General features: G+C 41.6%; 2 protein-coding genes across 3 annotated transcripts; one reads left to right on the forward strand and one right to left on the reverse strand.

Moving 5' to 3' along the window:
- The first annotated feature begins 1,039 nt into the window (after positions 1 to 1,039).
- On the forward strand, positions 1,040 to 10,156 carry man2c1 (mannosidase, alpha, class 2C, member 1). Its single transcript, XM_061035415.1, has 26 exons — positions 1,040 to 1,219; positions 1,640 to 1,765; positions 1,869 to 1,992; positions 2,096 to 2,166; positions 2,264 to 2,441; positions 2,547 to 2,736; positions 3,976 to 4,082; positions 4,171 to 4,281; positions 4,785 to 4,877; positions 4,996 to 5,112; positions 5,198 to 5,293; positions 5,401 to 5,546; positions 5,866 to 5,989; positions 6,657 to 6,778; positions 6,895 to 6,980; positions 7,073 to 7,219; positions 7,302 to 7,381; positions 7,468 to 7,562; positions 7,647 to 7,757; positions 7,882 to 8,038; positions 8,116 to 8,259; positions 8,820 to 8,929; positions 9,033 to 9,112; positions 9,197 to 9,339; positions 9,426 to 9,529; positions 9,624 to 10,156. Exons 1-26 carry the CDS (start codon positions 1,119 to 1,121, stop codon positions 9,733 to 9,735), a joined length of 3,075 nt encoding a protein of 1,024 aa, XP_060891398.1. The 5' UTR covers positions 1,040 to 1,118; the 3' UTR covers positions 9,736 to 10,156.
- Positions 10,090 to 13,414, reverse strand: neil1 (nei-like DNA glycosylase 1). Of its 2 annotated transcripts, none has more exons than XM_061035423.1 (9): positions 12,899 to 13,414; positions 12,702 to 12,821; positions 11,812 to 11,920; positions 11,619 to 11,712; positions 11,361 to 11,482; positions 11,142 to 11,169; positions 10,988 to 11,058; positions 10,690 to 10,903; positions 10,090 to 10,226 (listed from the first exon to the last, which is right to left on the reverse strand). In XM_061035423.1, the coding sequence occupies exons 1-9, from the start codon at positions 13,351 to 13,353 to the stop codon at positions 10,159 to 10,161; spliced, it is 1,281 nt and encodes a 426-aa protein (XP_060891406.1). In that variant the 5' UTR covers positions 13,354 to 13,414; the 3' UTR covers positions 10,090 to 10,158. The 2 variants fall into 2 exon arrangements, with proteins under 2 accessions (XP_060891406.1, XP_060891404.1); XM_061035421.1 differs by having other exon boundaries at positions 11,619 to 11,715; positions 12,899 to 13,412.
- Positions 13,415 to 13,646: the final 232 nt, after the last annotated feature.

Genomic DNA, 13,646 nt, shown 5'->3' on the forward strand with positions numbered 1-13,646 from the left:
CTGTTCAGTTCACTTTACAGGACCGTAGGACAGCTATTACATCATCATGACATCCTCACTGGGTTTCCCTTGGCCACTTTATCATGCATCTATTTCATTCATAGAGTCCCGTCTGCTCATTTGAGATATTCCTGGGTTTAGATTTAGTGTACAGTAATTGCATGATTTAGGATATAGAACATCAGACTTTAGATATACATTATTGATTAAACAATGTACCTGTTACAAATGAGGAATGACTGTTTGTCCACAGTGAAGTATTACAGTAGGGCCACCTACAGAACAATATTTTGCCAAGTCATTGCTGCTTGAGGCCTTGTTACACTGTTGCTTAAAAATAAAAGTTTCACTACATGTGTTAAAGAGTAGACATTTTTTCAAATTAATTTGTCATTTAATTGTGAATCTGTTTTTAGTTTCTACATTAGGCTATGTATAGTAAGTGTATATACTGTAACTGCAGTGTCTAAATTGAAAATAAAGTATGTGTGTTTTTAAGTTGACTGTCACTGTCTTACATTGTATATTTGTAAATGACAAGTCCAGTCCTGGGGCGCTGGTGGCGCAGTGGTTAGAGCGCGCGCCCCATGTATTGAGGCTGTAGTCCTCCTGGCGGGCGGCCCAGGCTCAAATCCGACCTGTGGCTCATCTCCCGCATGTCATTCCCTGATCTCTTTCTCCCCGATTTCCAACTATATCCACTGTCCTATCTGTCAAATAAAGGCAAAAATGCCCAAAAACAAATCTTTTAAAAAAATGACAAGTCCAGGACAGGTCTTATCATATATGTCATACAGTATTTTATTCCTATTTTGACATGATCTAAAGTAGCTTGACCTTCAATACCTATTCATAAAATCTTCTCTCACAGGTGAAGCAGTTCACCTGTCCTTCCTGAGAACTTTCTGTTTCAAGCAAACAGTCCATTGTTGTCAGGTTATTTTACAGTCTATGGTTATTATACAGCTCCGCCCTCTAGTGGCTGAGTAATAAAAGTACAGCAACAACAACGACTATGTATCACTTCCGGGTCGTCCGTAAATCTAAGTTTACCTTCCGTGATTTAAGTGTCTGGCTTTTGTGAAAACTTGCAGGTGTATTTGTTTTTGATTTTCGTCATGTATCATCAGCCTGTGCTGAAAAACAGGCGAACACTTCTCGAAAGAGCAGAGAAATTTATCTCCGATATTTATTTCACCGACTGCAACCTGAGAGGACGGTAAAGCTTCTTCATACTTCACAGGGTTGTTGATACGACCACACTGACTGCACCGACTTTCTAGATGTACACACGCTGAAATGTAGTGTCATGGAAAAAAAAAGTATTCCACAAAAAAATTAATTTCAACTACTCTCGTCCTATTTATTAAGGTTTAAGATTAAAAAAAAAATGTTCCCTTTGATGTCCAAAATTATTTATTTGAATACATGCATTATAAAGTATAAGAAATGTTGTACTGTACATGGATCAGACCTGTTCAGAGCATCTTAAACAATGTGAATGATAAAGTATTCATTATCCAAGTCTGGGTCTCATGCAACAACATCAAAAGATAGACATTTGGAGTCTGATTGTCGGTTGTGATAACTGATTTTGGGCTATTTCACAGAGATTTCTTGAATGATTTCATCTCTGCAGACTCTATGGAGACTCTTGCCCGCTGGAGTCCATCGCCTCCTTCTTGATCTCAAAACGGATCACATTCCTGGAAGCTTCCCAGCAGATCTTTGCACCTCATAAAGTGGGTGATACCTTTGGACCCACGTAAGTAATATAATGCGATTTTTTTTTTTTTTTATCAACCTCAGATCTTTACTTACCCTTACTGATCTTGGCATCAACCCAAACTTTTGATTGCTTGTTGAAGGTGGTGGACATGCTGGTTCAAAGTGACCCTGAAAATCCCTGAGTCCTGGAGAGGGAAAGAGGTTCATCTCCTGTGGGAAAGTGATGGAGAAGCAATGGTTTGGCGAGATGAGCAGCCAGTTCAGGTATTGAGCAGCACACGCAAAGGGGGCTAGATTAAAGAGGTGAAATGATTTCCTAAACCCAAAAACATGTTTTCGTTGAGACATGCAGCATTTTACATTTTAGGGCCTGAGTAAAGAGGGAGAAAAGACGAGTTACATCCTGTCTGACTGTCTGAAAGATGACGAGCCACACAGGTCAGATAACTACAAGTTAATATCTGCTTCTGAAACTTAAATGTCCTACTAATAATCTGCCATGAGCTAAAATCCTCATATTTTGTCTTCTTTTCAGTCTCACCCTTTATGTGGAGGTTGCCTGTAATGGGCTGTTTGGCGCTGGTCAGGGGACCTTTATTGCAGCACCAGATCCAAACAGGAAGTTTTCTGTACAAAAAGCCGAGCTGGTGGTTTTGAACCGAGACGTACGAGAGCTGCTGACTGATTTTGAGATGCTGATTGACATTGTAAAGGTAGAGTTACACAAAAAGTCACACGTTGCAACGTCCTTTGACTTTATTTGAAGTTGAATGAAAATATTGATCTATTTAAAATCTTTTCATTTCCCCCCCTCACAGGAGCTCGGAGAGGGAGAGCAGCGAGGCTACCAGGCGCTCTTCGCTGTCAATGAGATGGTGAATCTCTGCGACCCGTCTGATCCGAGCACTTTTCCGAAAGCTCGCAGCCTGGCTCACAACGTCTTCAGCCAGAAGAACGGAGAGAGCCAGCACACGGCGCATGCCATGGGTCACTGCCATATAGACTCAGGTAAAAGTTTGTAAAAGTTTATTTCAGCTGACAAACAGTTTAGTTCCCATAAATCAATCAATCAGTCAATCAATTTTTATTTGTATAGCGTCAACTCATAACAAGTGTTATCTCGAGACACTTTATAAAAAGCAGGTAAAATACCTTACTCTTTGTCTGTTAACATTACAAAAGAGCAGGTAAAAAGACCTTACTCATTGTTATGTTACAAAAGAGCAGGTAAAAGACCTTACTTATTGTTATGTTACAAAGACCCGGCCTATCCATCATGAGCACTTTAGCAAAGCAGCAAAAGTTACAGTGGTAAGAAAAAACTGTCTTATTAAAAGGCAGAAATCTTCGGCTGGATCCCCGGCTCATGACGAAACAGCCTTCACAGGCCTAGACTGAACCGGGCTTGGAAGGGGATAGGGGGAGAGATGGGATAAGATGCAGTAAGAGGAAGAGGAAGAGGGATAGGGAGCAAGGGGGTAGGTGGTTAGTGACTGAGATTTACAGATAGATACATGCAGTAATATGATGTACTGTATATGTAGAGAGAGAGAGAGAGAGTCTAAGCCTAAGCCTAAGCAGCAGCATAACTAAGAGCTGGTCTATACCAGCACTAGCCCTAACTATAAGATTTATCAAAAAGGTTTGTGAAATCAAACAAACAACAAACTAGGAATCCATATGGTATTTAGTTTACTAATATTTGGGTGGTGTTGTTTATTTAATTATTCTACACGTTTTCTATATTTAGAATTGATATTTGGGTAATATTTTCTTTTGCTAGTTATTTGTTTAGTAAATTTAGTTTTGCATTAGTATTTTTGTTTGGTATTTGGGAAACACTGTGGGCACCAGAGGTTATTTAAGTAAGAGGCAGAACAAGGTAGAGGACCAGCATGCACCTGGGTGGGCCTATTGTTTTTTTTACCAGATCAAGAGAGAGGCAGCGGGAGCCACGATTTTCTTTGTTCTTTTGTTTGCTTTCTTCAAATAAACCACCAAAATACCGCAGCACTTGCATGGACATTGGACTTCTTTTGCCTGCGTGCATCACATCCCCATGGTGCATCAGTGGTCATTTGATTATTTTTGATATTAGTTTATTTAGATTTCTTTTGTTTTTGGACAAATAGCCACTACACCGTCCTCTAAACTGATAAGAGTTACACATCCAAACCTTGCATTATTACTGTTTTGTCTAATGAATAACAATATTAAAATATTAAATATTGATGGCTCTGTTGGCAGCTTGGCTTTGGCCCTATGAAGAGACCATTCGCAAATGTGGCCGCAGCTGGGTGACGGTGATCCGTCTAATGGAGAAGAACCCAGACTTTGTCTTTACCTGCTCTCAGGTAATTCCTCTTTAATGAAACTCTGCCTGCGTGAGCTGCAAAGGAGGTTCAGAAAGTCTGAGCTTTCCTCTTGAATTCTGACCTCTAGGCCCAGCAGTTCCAGTGGGTGAAGAGCTGGTACCCCGGACTCTTCTCGCAGATTCAGCTTTACGTCAAGAAAGGACAGTTTATTCCAGTCGGGGGAACGTGGGTGGAAATGGTGAGCCTTCACTTGCAAGACATTTTTCATGTATCTTGTGTACTTAATGTTGAAGCCTTTGTTTATTGTTTTTTTGATTTTGCACACAAGAAGATAATAATGTTAACCTTTGGTTTTAAAAGACACAGTAAGATGGGTAAAGAGAAACACAAGGTAATAATTAAACATGAGACAGGAATAAAAGAGCCATGTTTTTAAATAGATAAGGGGGTATACAGATCCTGTATCTGGATGATAGTCTTTAAACATTTCACACTGTGTCATACATCATCCATTTACTACTGAAAACATATTTATCTGTCTTTGATGATGTCATTTTTTCCATATTCTAAATGTCTCTTATGATTTATCTTCTTTGTTATCAATTATATCTTTGTTAAATATCTATCATTATCAAACACGCAGTCCTTTATATTTATAAGTTAAATCATTTTACATTCCTAAGGTATATTCTTCATGATATCTTCGGCTGAGATGAGTTAATTATTACGTTTGTCTTTCAGGATGGTAACCTGCCTTCAGGTGAGTCCATGGTGCGTCAGTTCCTGGAGGGCCAGCGATTCTTTAACCAAGAGTTTGGGATCCTTTGCAAAGAGGTATGGGGTTGAAAAACTCATAACCTGTTGATCTCTGTATGTGTTTCCTGCTGCTTTACATTTTTGACCAATTTGACATTACAAATGAATAATCCTAGAATCGCATCTCCGTTTTTAGTTCTGGCTGCCGGACACATTTGGCTACTCATCCCAACTTCCTCAAATAATGCAGGGCTGCGGCATTTCCAATTTCCTGACACAGAAGCTCAGCTGGAACCTGGTCAACACCTTCCCTGTAGGCACTGCAACCAAAAACTGTTTTCGAATAAACACTTAGTGGAAACCTTTTAATTTTAATTTTTGATTTCTCCTTCCCAAAGCACAACACCTTTTTCTGGGAAGGTCTGGATGGCTCCAAGGTTTTAACTCACTTCCCACCGGGAAATTCCTACGAAATGAAGGGCAAGGTTGAAGACGTGAGTTTTTTGTTTCACTAATGTCACTTGTGAATGTTTAGTATGTGAGAGGAATGTTTACAAGTCTGCCCAAGCTGACAGTCGGCTGGGTTTCCTGTTGCCCACAGCTGGTGAAAACTGTGACGAACAACAAAGACAAGGGCAGGGCCAACCACAGCGCGGTGCTGTTCGGTTTTGGTGATGGTGGGGGCGGACCCACACAGCTGATGCTGGACAGACTGCAACGGGTCCAGGACACAGATGGACTTCCCAAGTCAGTTCCTGTCCCACACTTTAGCTCAGCCCAAACTAAGGCAGAATGACATCCAGTGAAGTCGTGACTGTTGTGACCACTTTTCCTGCACTGTGGGATTTGTTAAGATTTCATTTGGGTGTGTTTGCACGTAGGCAGCAGTCTCATTCAAGCTTGTTAAATTACACAGGGATGTGAGTGATGTCGGTTGATGTCATTATTGTGTTAAATTACAATACGTGTCAATCCAGTCACCGTTTAGTCAGAATGAATAAGAGAGTTGTAACCGTCAGACGTCAGTGTGTGGTCACTTCCATCTTTTATTCATTTGGTCCCCCAGGGTGCAGACGTCGAGCCCCCACAGGCTTTTCACTCAGCTTCAGAGTGACTCAGCTCTGCTCTGCACTTGGACCGGAGAGCTCTTCCTGGAGCTGCACAATGGCACCTACACCACACAGGCGCAGGTAGATGAAGAAACCCCTTAGTCATCATTTCAGGAGGAAATCCAATCTCTTGACTCTCTTGAATACTAATCTTCCAAAAGTAACACCAGGCTTTACAAGATGTTCTATGAGGCAACTAGTGAGTTTCAGTCACAGCCGAACAAGACAGAACAGAGTTTCAAGCATTTGACCCAATTTCACGCTAAACAAGAATGAAGCTAAACAAGACATAACCATAAGTTTGAATCTTTTCATGAGTACTTACATTATGTTCATATCTTCATCTTTAAATTTGTGTATCACCTTATTTTGAAATATTTTTAAAATGCACAACAATACATTTTTAAATCTTCAAATCAATCAATCAATCAAAACTATTCCTCAGGTTGACCTTTTGACTGATACACAATTTTGCTTTGCATTTGTCCTTCCCTTTGTTTGTTTCGTATAAGCAGGAGGGAGGAATAACTGCTAACAACACAAATAAAAGATTCCTGTTAAGTTCACCTAAAGTAGGAGTAAAAGTGTCGTGCTTGTTCAGAAAGTAGATGTGACATTTGTGAAGTCTGAAACGGTTAATGCAGGATGACACATTTTAAAACGGGTCATTGGTGAAATGATTGAACATTTGGGTGTTTTTTTTTTTTTTTTAATGCAGTTGCTTTCATAATTGCTTTACTGATTCCAGATTAAACGAGGGAACCGTCAGTGTGAAACGCTGCTTCATGATGTCGAGATAGCCAGCAGCCTGGCGCTGTGTCGAGACAGGACATTTCAGTATCCTGTGGAAAAACTGCAGGAGCTCTGGAGGTCAAGACACACATTTTCCAGTTCAATGATGAGTCTGAATAAATAAATACTCCATGCTATTGTCACACGTAAAAAAAAATAAAACGGGTACTCTTTTTTACATTTTTCCTTTCCAGGCTGCTTCTCCTGAACCAGTTTCATGATGTGATTCCGGGCAGCTGTATAGAGCTGGTTGTGGAGGATGCACTCGGGTATTATGAAGGTACAGTTTCCAGTAGCCGGCCATTAAAGTCAGACATATTGATTTGCTGTAATGCAAAATAAAAAGAACAGTCAATATACACTGTGTTGTAGATATTCGTAGGGATGGAGCTACACTGCTACTTGATGCCTGTGGCGCCCTGGGGTCAAAAGGAGACTCTGCCGGTGTTTTCAACTCTCTGCCATGGACGCGCCATGAGGTCGTCCAAATAGAAGATGGTGCTGGTAAACCTGGTCTGGGTATGTAAGAGATTTATATCTTGAGGTCTACCTGCCTACAACTGTATATCTGACCCCATGTGTGGTGTTTGTTGTTCTGCAGCTCTGGTGAATGTGCCCAGCTTGGGTCTGTGTCCGGTCAAAGACACTCGCCCTGTGGCTCCTGTCTCTGTCACTGCTCAGGTTTGTGTCACATCCAGAGAGCACTCAATTCATTTAGCTACCATGTAATTACATTTGGCCAACGGAGATGTTGTGCGATCATGCAGGCTGACGGCACTGTCGTCATGGAGAACAGGATTTTACAGGCTGTTATAAACAAAGACGGAACGTTGGCGTCATTGTGTTTGATCGATACAAACAGGTACTGTAGAACTACTCGTGAATATCTTTCTGTCTTCCTTTAAAGTATCATTATTTATCAATTAATATCTGCCCTACCACTCAGTTTTAGAGAAGCCATCTCTGAGGGATGTCATGGGAACCAGTTTGTCATGTTTGATGATGTCCCTCTCTACTGGGACGCTTGGGATGTCATGGACTACCACCTGCAGACAAGGTGTCAGTCATTACAGTGAAATGTATCTTTGAACGGCTGAGTCAAATATCTCTGTATCAGCTTGTTTTGCAAGTATTATAGATGTGAGGCTGCAAACCTAAAACCTAGGGAGTTGACCCCGTAGGAAGCCAGTGCTGGAGGTGGTGCAGCCTGCCCATGTGCTGTCCTCAGACCCCCTCAGAGGCAGGGTCAGCTTCACCCTCAGGATCAGTGATAAGAGCACCGTCACACAGGAGATCGTCATGGACGCCATGTGTCCTTACATTAAGTTCAACACAGAGGTATGTATCTATAAATCTTTGATCCCACAGTTCAAAATTGTTTCAACGGCCATGAAAAGAATATCTCTCCATTTCAGGTGAAATGGGCTGAGTCACACAAGTTTCTCAAGGTGGAGTTCCCTGTGCGGGTACACAGCCCCAATGCCACCTATGAGATCCAGTTTGGCCATCTGCAGAGACCCACACACAGGAACACCTCATGGGACTGGGCCCGATTTGAGGTACAAGCCTTTTAATCGCCTCTAAGGCTGCGTTTTCACCAAAGCATCCCAGAATTGTAATCCCAGGGGAAAACTTCTTCAAGGGGTTAAAACGTTTGTCCTGCCCACTGTCGTATGTGTTTCAACCTAAATCTAATGTCATGTGAAGATCAGGCAAATGAGTCTGCTGACATATGAAAGAGTTTACTAAAAGCTGCCCATTTTCAACCAATAGGGATTGTTCACTGCTTCCAGGAACACTCTCATGTCCCTGTACTTTCAGAAAGTTCTAATCTAGAAGCAGGAAGCATGTGGCGTTATTATAAAGTTCCTGGGAAGTTGTTTAGAAATTGTTCTAATTCCTCATTAAGTCCTTATTACCTGGAGGAAGTTCCTGTCGGGGGAAAACACAATTTAAGAAAAGCTTAATGTTTATCTAAAAAAAAAAAACTAAAAAAACACCATTGTGTTTTCGTGCTGAAATTCAAATCACTTTCATTGATGTCATTGTAACAAGAGTTTATGTTGTTGAAACGTTTGATGTTGTCAATGCTGTTTTATCAACACGGTTTCCTTCTCAGGTTTGGGGTCACAAATGGGCGGATTTGTCCGAGCACAACTTTGGAGTTGCACTCCTGAATGACTGCAAATACGGCTACTCAGTCCACAAGAACACTATGACTCTGTCCCTGTGAGATTCTCCACTGTTTAAGCACCTCTGTTAAACAAACAGTACTCTTCATGTTACCTGAATGTAGATAGTTTGTACTTCTAACACCAGATGTGTCTCTTAGACTGAGAGCGCCAAAGGCTCCCGACGCCAACGCTGACATGGGGACTCATCACTTCACCTATGCAATTATGCCACACTCAGGTAGTGTACTACAAAATGCTCTCGTTACACCCTAAAACTCTGTCCTCCTTTGCTTGTATTTTAATCTTCTGTGTTGTGATTCAGGATCCTTCCAAGATGCCTCCGTCATCCAGAGCGCCTACAACCTCAACTTCCCTCTGAGGTCGATCCGGTGCGTTCCTGACACCGAGCCCTGGAGTGCCTTTTCCGTCAGCACCACAGCCGTGATCCTTGAGACCATTAAAAAGGTGAACCTTTGAAAACAGAGCTTGACCTAGCTTGACTTGCAGCACTCTAGACCATTAATGGATGTTTACTTTATTTACGATGATAGGCAGAGGACAGGAAGGGGGCACTTGTACTCCGTCTCTATGAGGCGCACGGGAGTCACTTGGCTGCAACGCTCTGCACCGCACTTCCAGTCCGAGAAGCTTGGCAGTGTGTATTTCTTTCTTTTTTTATAGTTTACTGCTGTCTGGCATCTTGTATGTGGTATTGTCTTCTAAAAATAAGACTTTTTTTTCCACTTCAGTTGTGATCTGTTGGAGAGAGCGGACCCCTCCCTGCCAGCACACATGACGTCAGAGGGAATCACCATCAACTTCAGCCCATTTCAAATTGTGTCGCTTCTCCTCATCTTGTAAATTCGCATTTTACAGAGACTCAGGGTAAACACACACTGATTATTAGTACAGCATTTTGGTCCTATTGGTAGAAACTACTCAAATCTAATAAATATAGCATCTGGAGATGGTCCTTTGGCAACTTATTGACCACTGAAAGAATTTTACCCTGCCATCAAATCAATAAAAATTTGCACTTATGGCCTAGCAGTTAGGTTGCGCCCCTTATACAGATGCTTTAGACCTCCAAGTGGGCGGCCCGGGTTCAAGTCCAACCTGTGGCTCCTCTGACTATCCACTGTCCAATCCACTAAAGGCACAAAAAAAAAGCCTAAACACTAATCTTTAAAAAAATAAAAAATAAACATTTGCACAGCTTTTTTGTAGAAACGTGTATTATTTAAAAAATCATATTCAAGAGTATAAAAACATACAAATGGTCCTTTATAGAGGGTTCTCCCGTTGGTTTTTGCTGCTCTGTCTGGTCACTCTTCCACTGCGAGTCTGTGCACCTGCAACAAACACAACAGTCACATTAACACTCTGGATACATTTCTTCCAAAAGTACCCAGGCGCTGAAGGGCAACTGAGGAAACCAATTTAAAAGGGATCCATTTTCAAAGTCTCTCTCTCTCTCTCTCTCTCTCTCTCTCTCTCTCTCTCTCTCTCTCTCTCTCTCTCTCTCTCTCTCTCTCTCTCTCTCTCTCTCTCTCTCTCTCTCTCTCTCTCTCTCTCTCTCTCTCTCTCTCTCTCTCTCTCTCTCTCTCTCTCTCTCTCTCTCTCTCTCTCTCTCTCTCTCTCTCTCTCTCTCTCTCTCTCTCTCTCTCTCTCTCTCTCTCTCTCTCTCTCTCTCTCTCTCTCTCTCTCTCTCTCTCTCTCTCTCTCTCTCTCTCTCTCTCTCTCTCTCTCTCTCTCTCTCTCTCTCTGAAAGTCCTCACTATAAAAAAAATAACGAGAGCTTATTCCTAACTTCACCTGAAATGTTTGGCTCTGCACTGCTGCCCTTCCTCCTACGTGCAGCGGAGGTCTTTTCATCCTGTGGGGAATTTTCTTCTTTTTTCTTTTCCGTCTTTCTTCTTTTAGATCTGGCATCTGTCTCTGGCTTTTTTTCTTTGTGGGGGGTTTTGGTCACAGTTTCCACTTTGATGGCTGTTCTCTTTGTACCGCCTGCAGAGCGACTCTTGGTAACCTGATTAAATGAAACCGGTATTAAGAGTTTATTCTTTAAATTCTTTGTTTGTTTTTTTTTTAGCAAATCATGAAATGTTTTTACCTTTTTCTTGTTTGTATAATCATGGTCGTCTTCTTTCTTCGCTTTACTTTTTTTCTTGGGTGACTTTGAAACTGTAGTGAGAGACCAAATGGTTTGGTTTAGATGCATTAACTATTAGATGCATTTTATATGAAGTGCTCAAAGTGTTGCATACCTTTAGGCGCCATAGGCCCTGGATCTCCCTGAAAAAAGAGAGCAATAGTATTAGAATCCAAAAAGTGTATGTAAGGCCCCTTACATTCATTTCAAGCTCGCTCTACTCTCTCACTCACCGAGCCATCGAGGAGGCAAACTGGGACTGTTGTGTTTACAAACAGCAACCAATAAATCCTGCTTCATATATCTTTTTAAATAAAGGTCATACAGAACTCACTTTGAACCACATAGTTCTGCCATTGTGGTCTCGGATAGATTTCATCCCATCCACATAGTAACACTGAAGCCAAGCCTCAAAGTCGGAGTAGTCCTGCTTCTGGGGATCGTAGCCTTTTCCACCTGGTTGATGAATGTGTCAAAACAGGAAGTATTTGATTGGATTTCGTTTTTCTTATCTCTGATGAACAGAGAAGGTTCTGACTGAGAATGAAAGTTAAGAGTGTGGGGGAGTTTTTGAATGAATGAGGCTACGCACCCATGTTTACGACCTCCAGAGGTACTGTATGACACAGCCTGAGCAGGTCACCTGTCTCCTCTTTCACCTTTATCTGTTTCGCTCTGTCTGACTTCTGCTGCACCCCGAAAGAAAGAGAAGCACTGTTAGAAAGAAAAAAACTCAGCCTCTGGTGGTTTTCAAAAAAAAAGTTCTTATGTTTGGCTCCTTTCACCTTTTTGTCCGGGTTCTCATTTTTCACAGGCCTCTCCTTTTCACTTGAATCGCCTGACTCAAGCCCTTCCAGTACAGTCCGGGCCAGCACAAAGGGTGGGATGTTCAACCTTAAAAAAAAAAACACACAACTTAAAGTCCTTTCTTTGGAAAACTAAAAGGCTCTTTTGTTTAAGAAGGAAGTCTGAATTAGTACGGGGAGTGGAGAGGCATAAACAAAGATCTGTAAGAAAGTCTTTTTTTTTTTTTTTTTTTTTTTTTTAAATCAGAGGGAAACCGACCTTGACACAAATGTCTGCTGGTCATAGTTTTTAATACCGCTAAATATTCTGAGTGTCTCTTTGTGTGAAGAAAATACTGTAGCATTGACAATAGTTATACTGATCTATTATATATATATATATAAATGTAGTTTACCCCCCCAGGATTCCAAATTCAACATCTGGATAATCTCACTGGTGTTGTTTCTATAAAAGGTCACGTGAGGCCAATTTTGTCTAAACTCTGGCTTTAATAATGACTTTGAAGATGAAACTGTTCATTCATAGCTTGAACCATTAAATGAATATGACAAATTTAATTGGCAACTATATTACAAATGTTCAATTATTTTAGTCAAAAAATGCCAAACTAAACTGCTGACAGGTTCTCAATGTGAAGGAGAAATGTAATGGGCTTTTTTTGTTGCTATTTTTAAATCACATTTTACAGAATCCAAGAAAAACAGGATCAATCCATGATATAAATAATGGTAAACTACAGCTTTACATTAAACGTTGATCTTTCAGGGATAGTTTACACCCAATCCCATGAAAAGGGTCAGTATTAGTGCGTCAGTAATGCATGTTCATATTGTGTTGCTGGACTCTGATGTTTGTGCAGGTGTATGACCTGAAAAGGATTTCAGCCCTCAGGTAGTTCCCGATACCGTTGAAGTACTTCTGATTGAGCAGAGCCTCGCAGATTGGTCTGTCGAAGGCGTGGTCAGCCAGGTGTGACACAACGTTCTCCCTGCAAAAATAATTACCAGGTCAGTGTGGCAGTGGTCATTTGTTTTGTGCAGCTGACACTCAAGAAGTATTACTAACCTGAAGCTTTTGTATTCAAACATGATGCAAGGCCCTCTGCTGGGCTGCCACGTCCCATTGGGCTGCCAGCTGCCAAACCTGCGTGCATCCACAAAGCTCAGCACCCTGCAGGGCTTCTCGTTGCTGTAAAAACGCAGGTGGGAATGTTTTGGCATCTCATCCTCTGCGGTGAAGCGGAAAAAACCTGACATCCCAAAGCGGAAGACTATGTCAACTGGCTGGTCGGCCTGCCCTGCCTTCACTCTGTGCTTTGGTTCGTCACTCTTCATGGGTGTCAGCGAGAGCTTCACTTCCTTCCCTCTGGAAGTGGCTGTGACGCGGTAGGCGTCACAGGTGAAGGGCACATCAGGACTCTTGCTGACTTCAGATTTTCTGACCTGCCCTGTGAACACCACTCCCTCGCACATTTTGTTCACGTAGAGGCTGGCCAGGTGCAGCTCTGGTCCCTCAGGCATTTTGTTGGAGGAATAAATCAATCAGTGCTGCAAATGTAAGGTGTAAAAGGTAGATGAGGAAAGATTACAGCACAAAATCAAACATCCAGAGCCATGTAAAGACACTGAGGACTAGTATTTGTTGGTTAAATCCCCAAAAGTTTCGTATGATGACTCACATCCAAACCAAACATAACGAAATACGAAATACATCCAAAGTTTTGCCATAACGTTACAAACATCCTGCCACAGACACCACAATGAGACATCGAGCTTTAAACCAACAGACATGACGTGTGAAGATGAGTGTAATG

Source organism: Labrus mixtus, chromosome 4, assembly GCF_963584025.1.
Source record: "Labrus mixtus chromosome 4, fLabMix1.1, whole genome shotgun sequence".
NCBI lineage: Eukaryota > Metazoa > Chordata > Actinopteri > Labriformes > Labridae > Labrus > Labrus mixtus.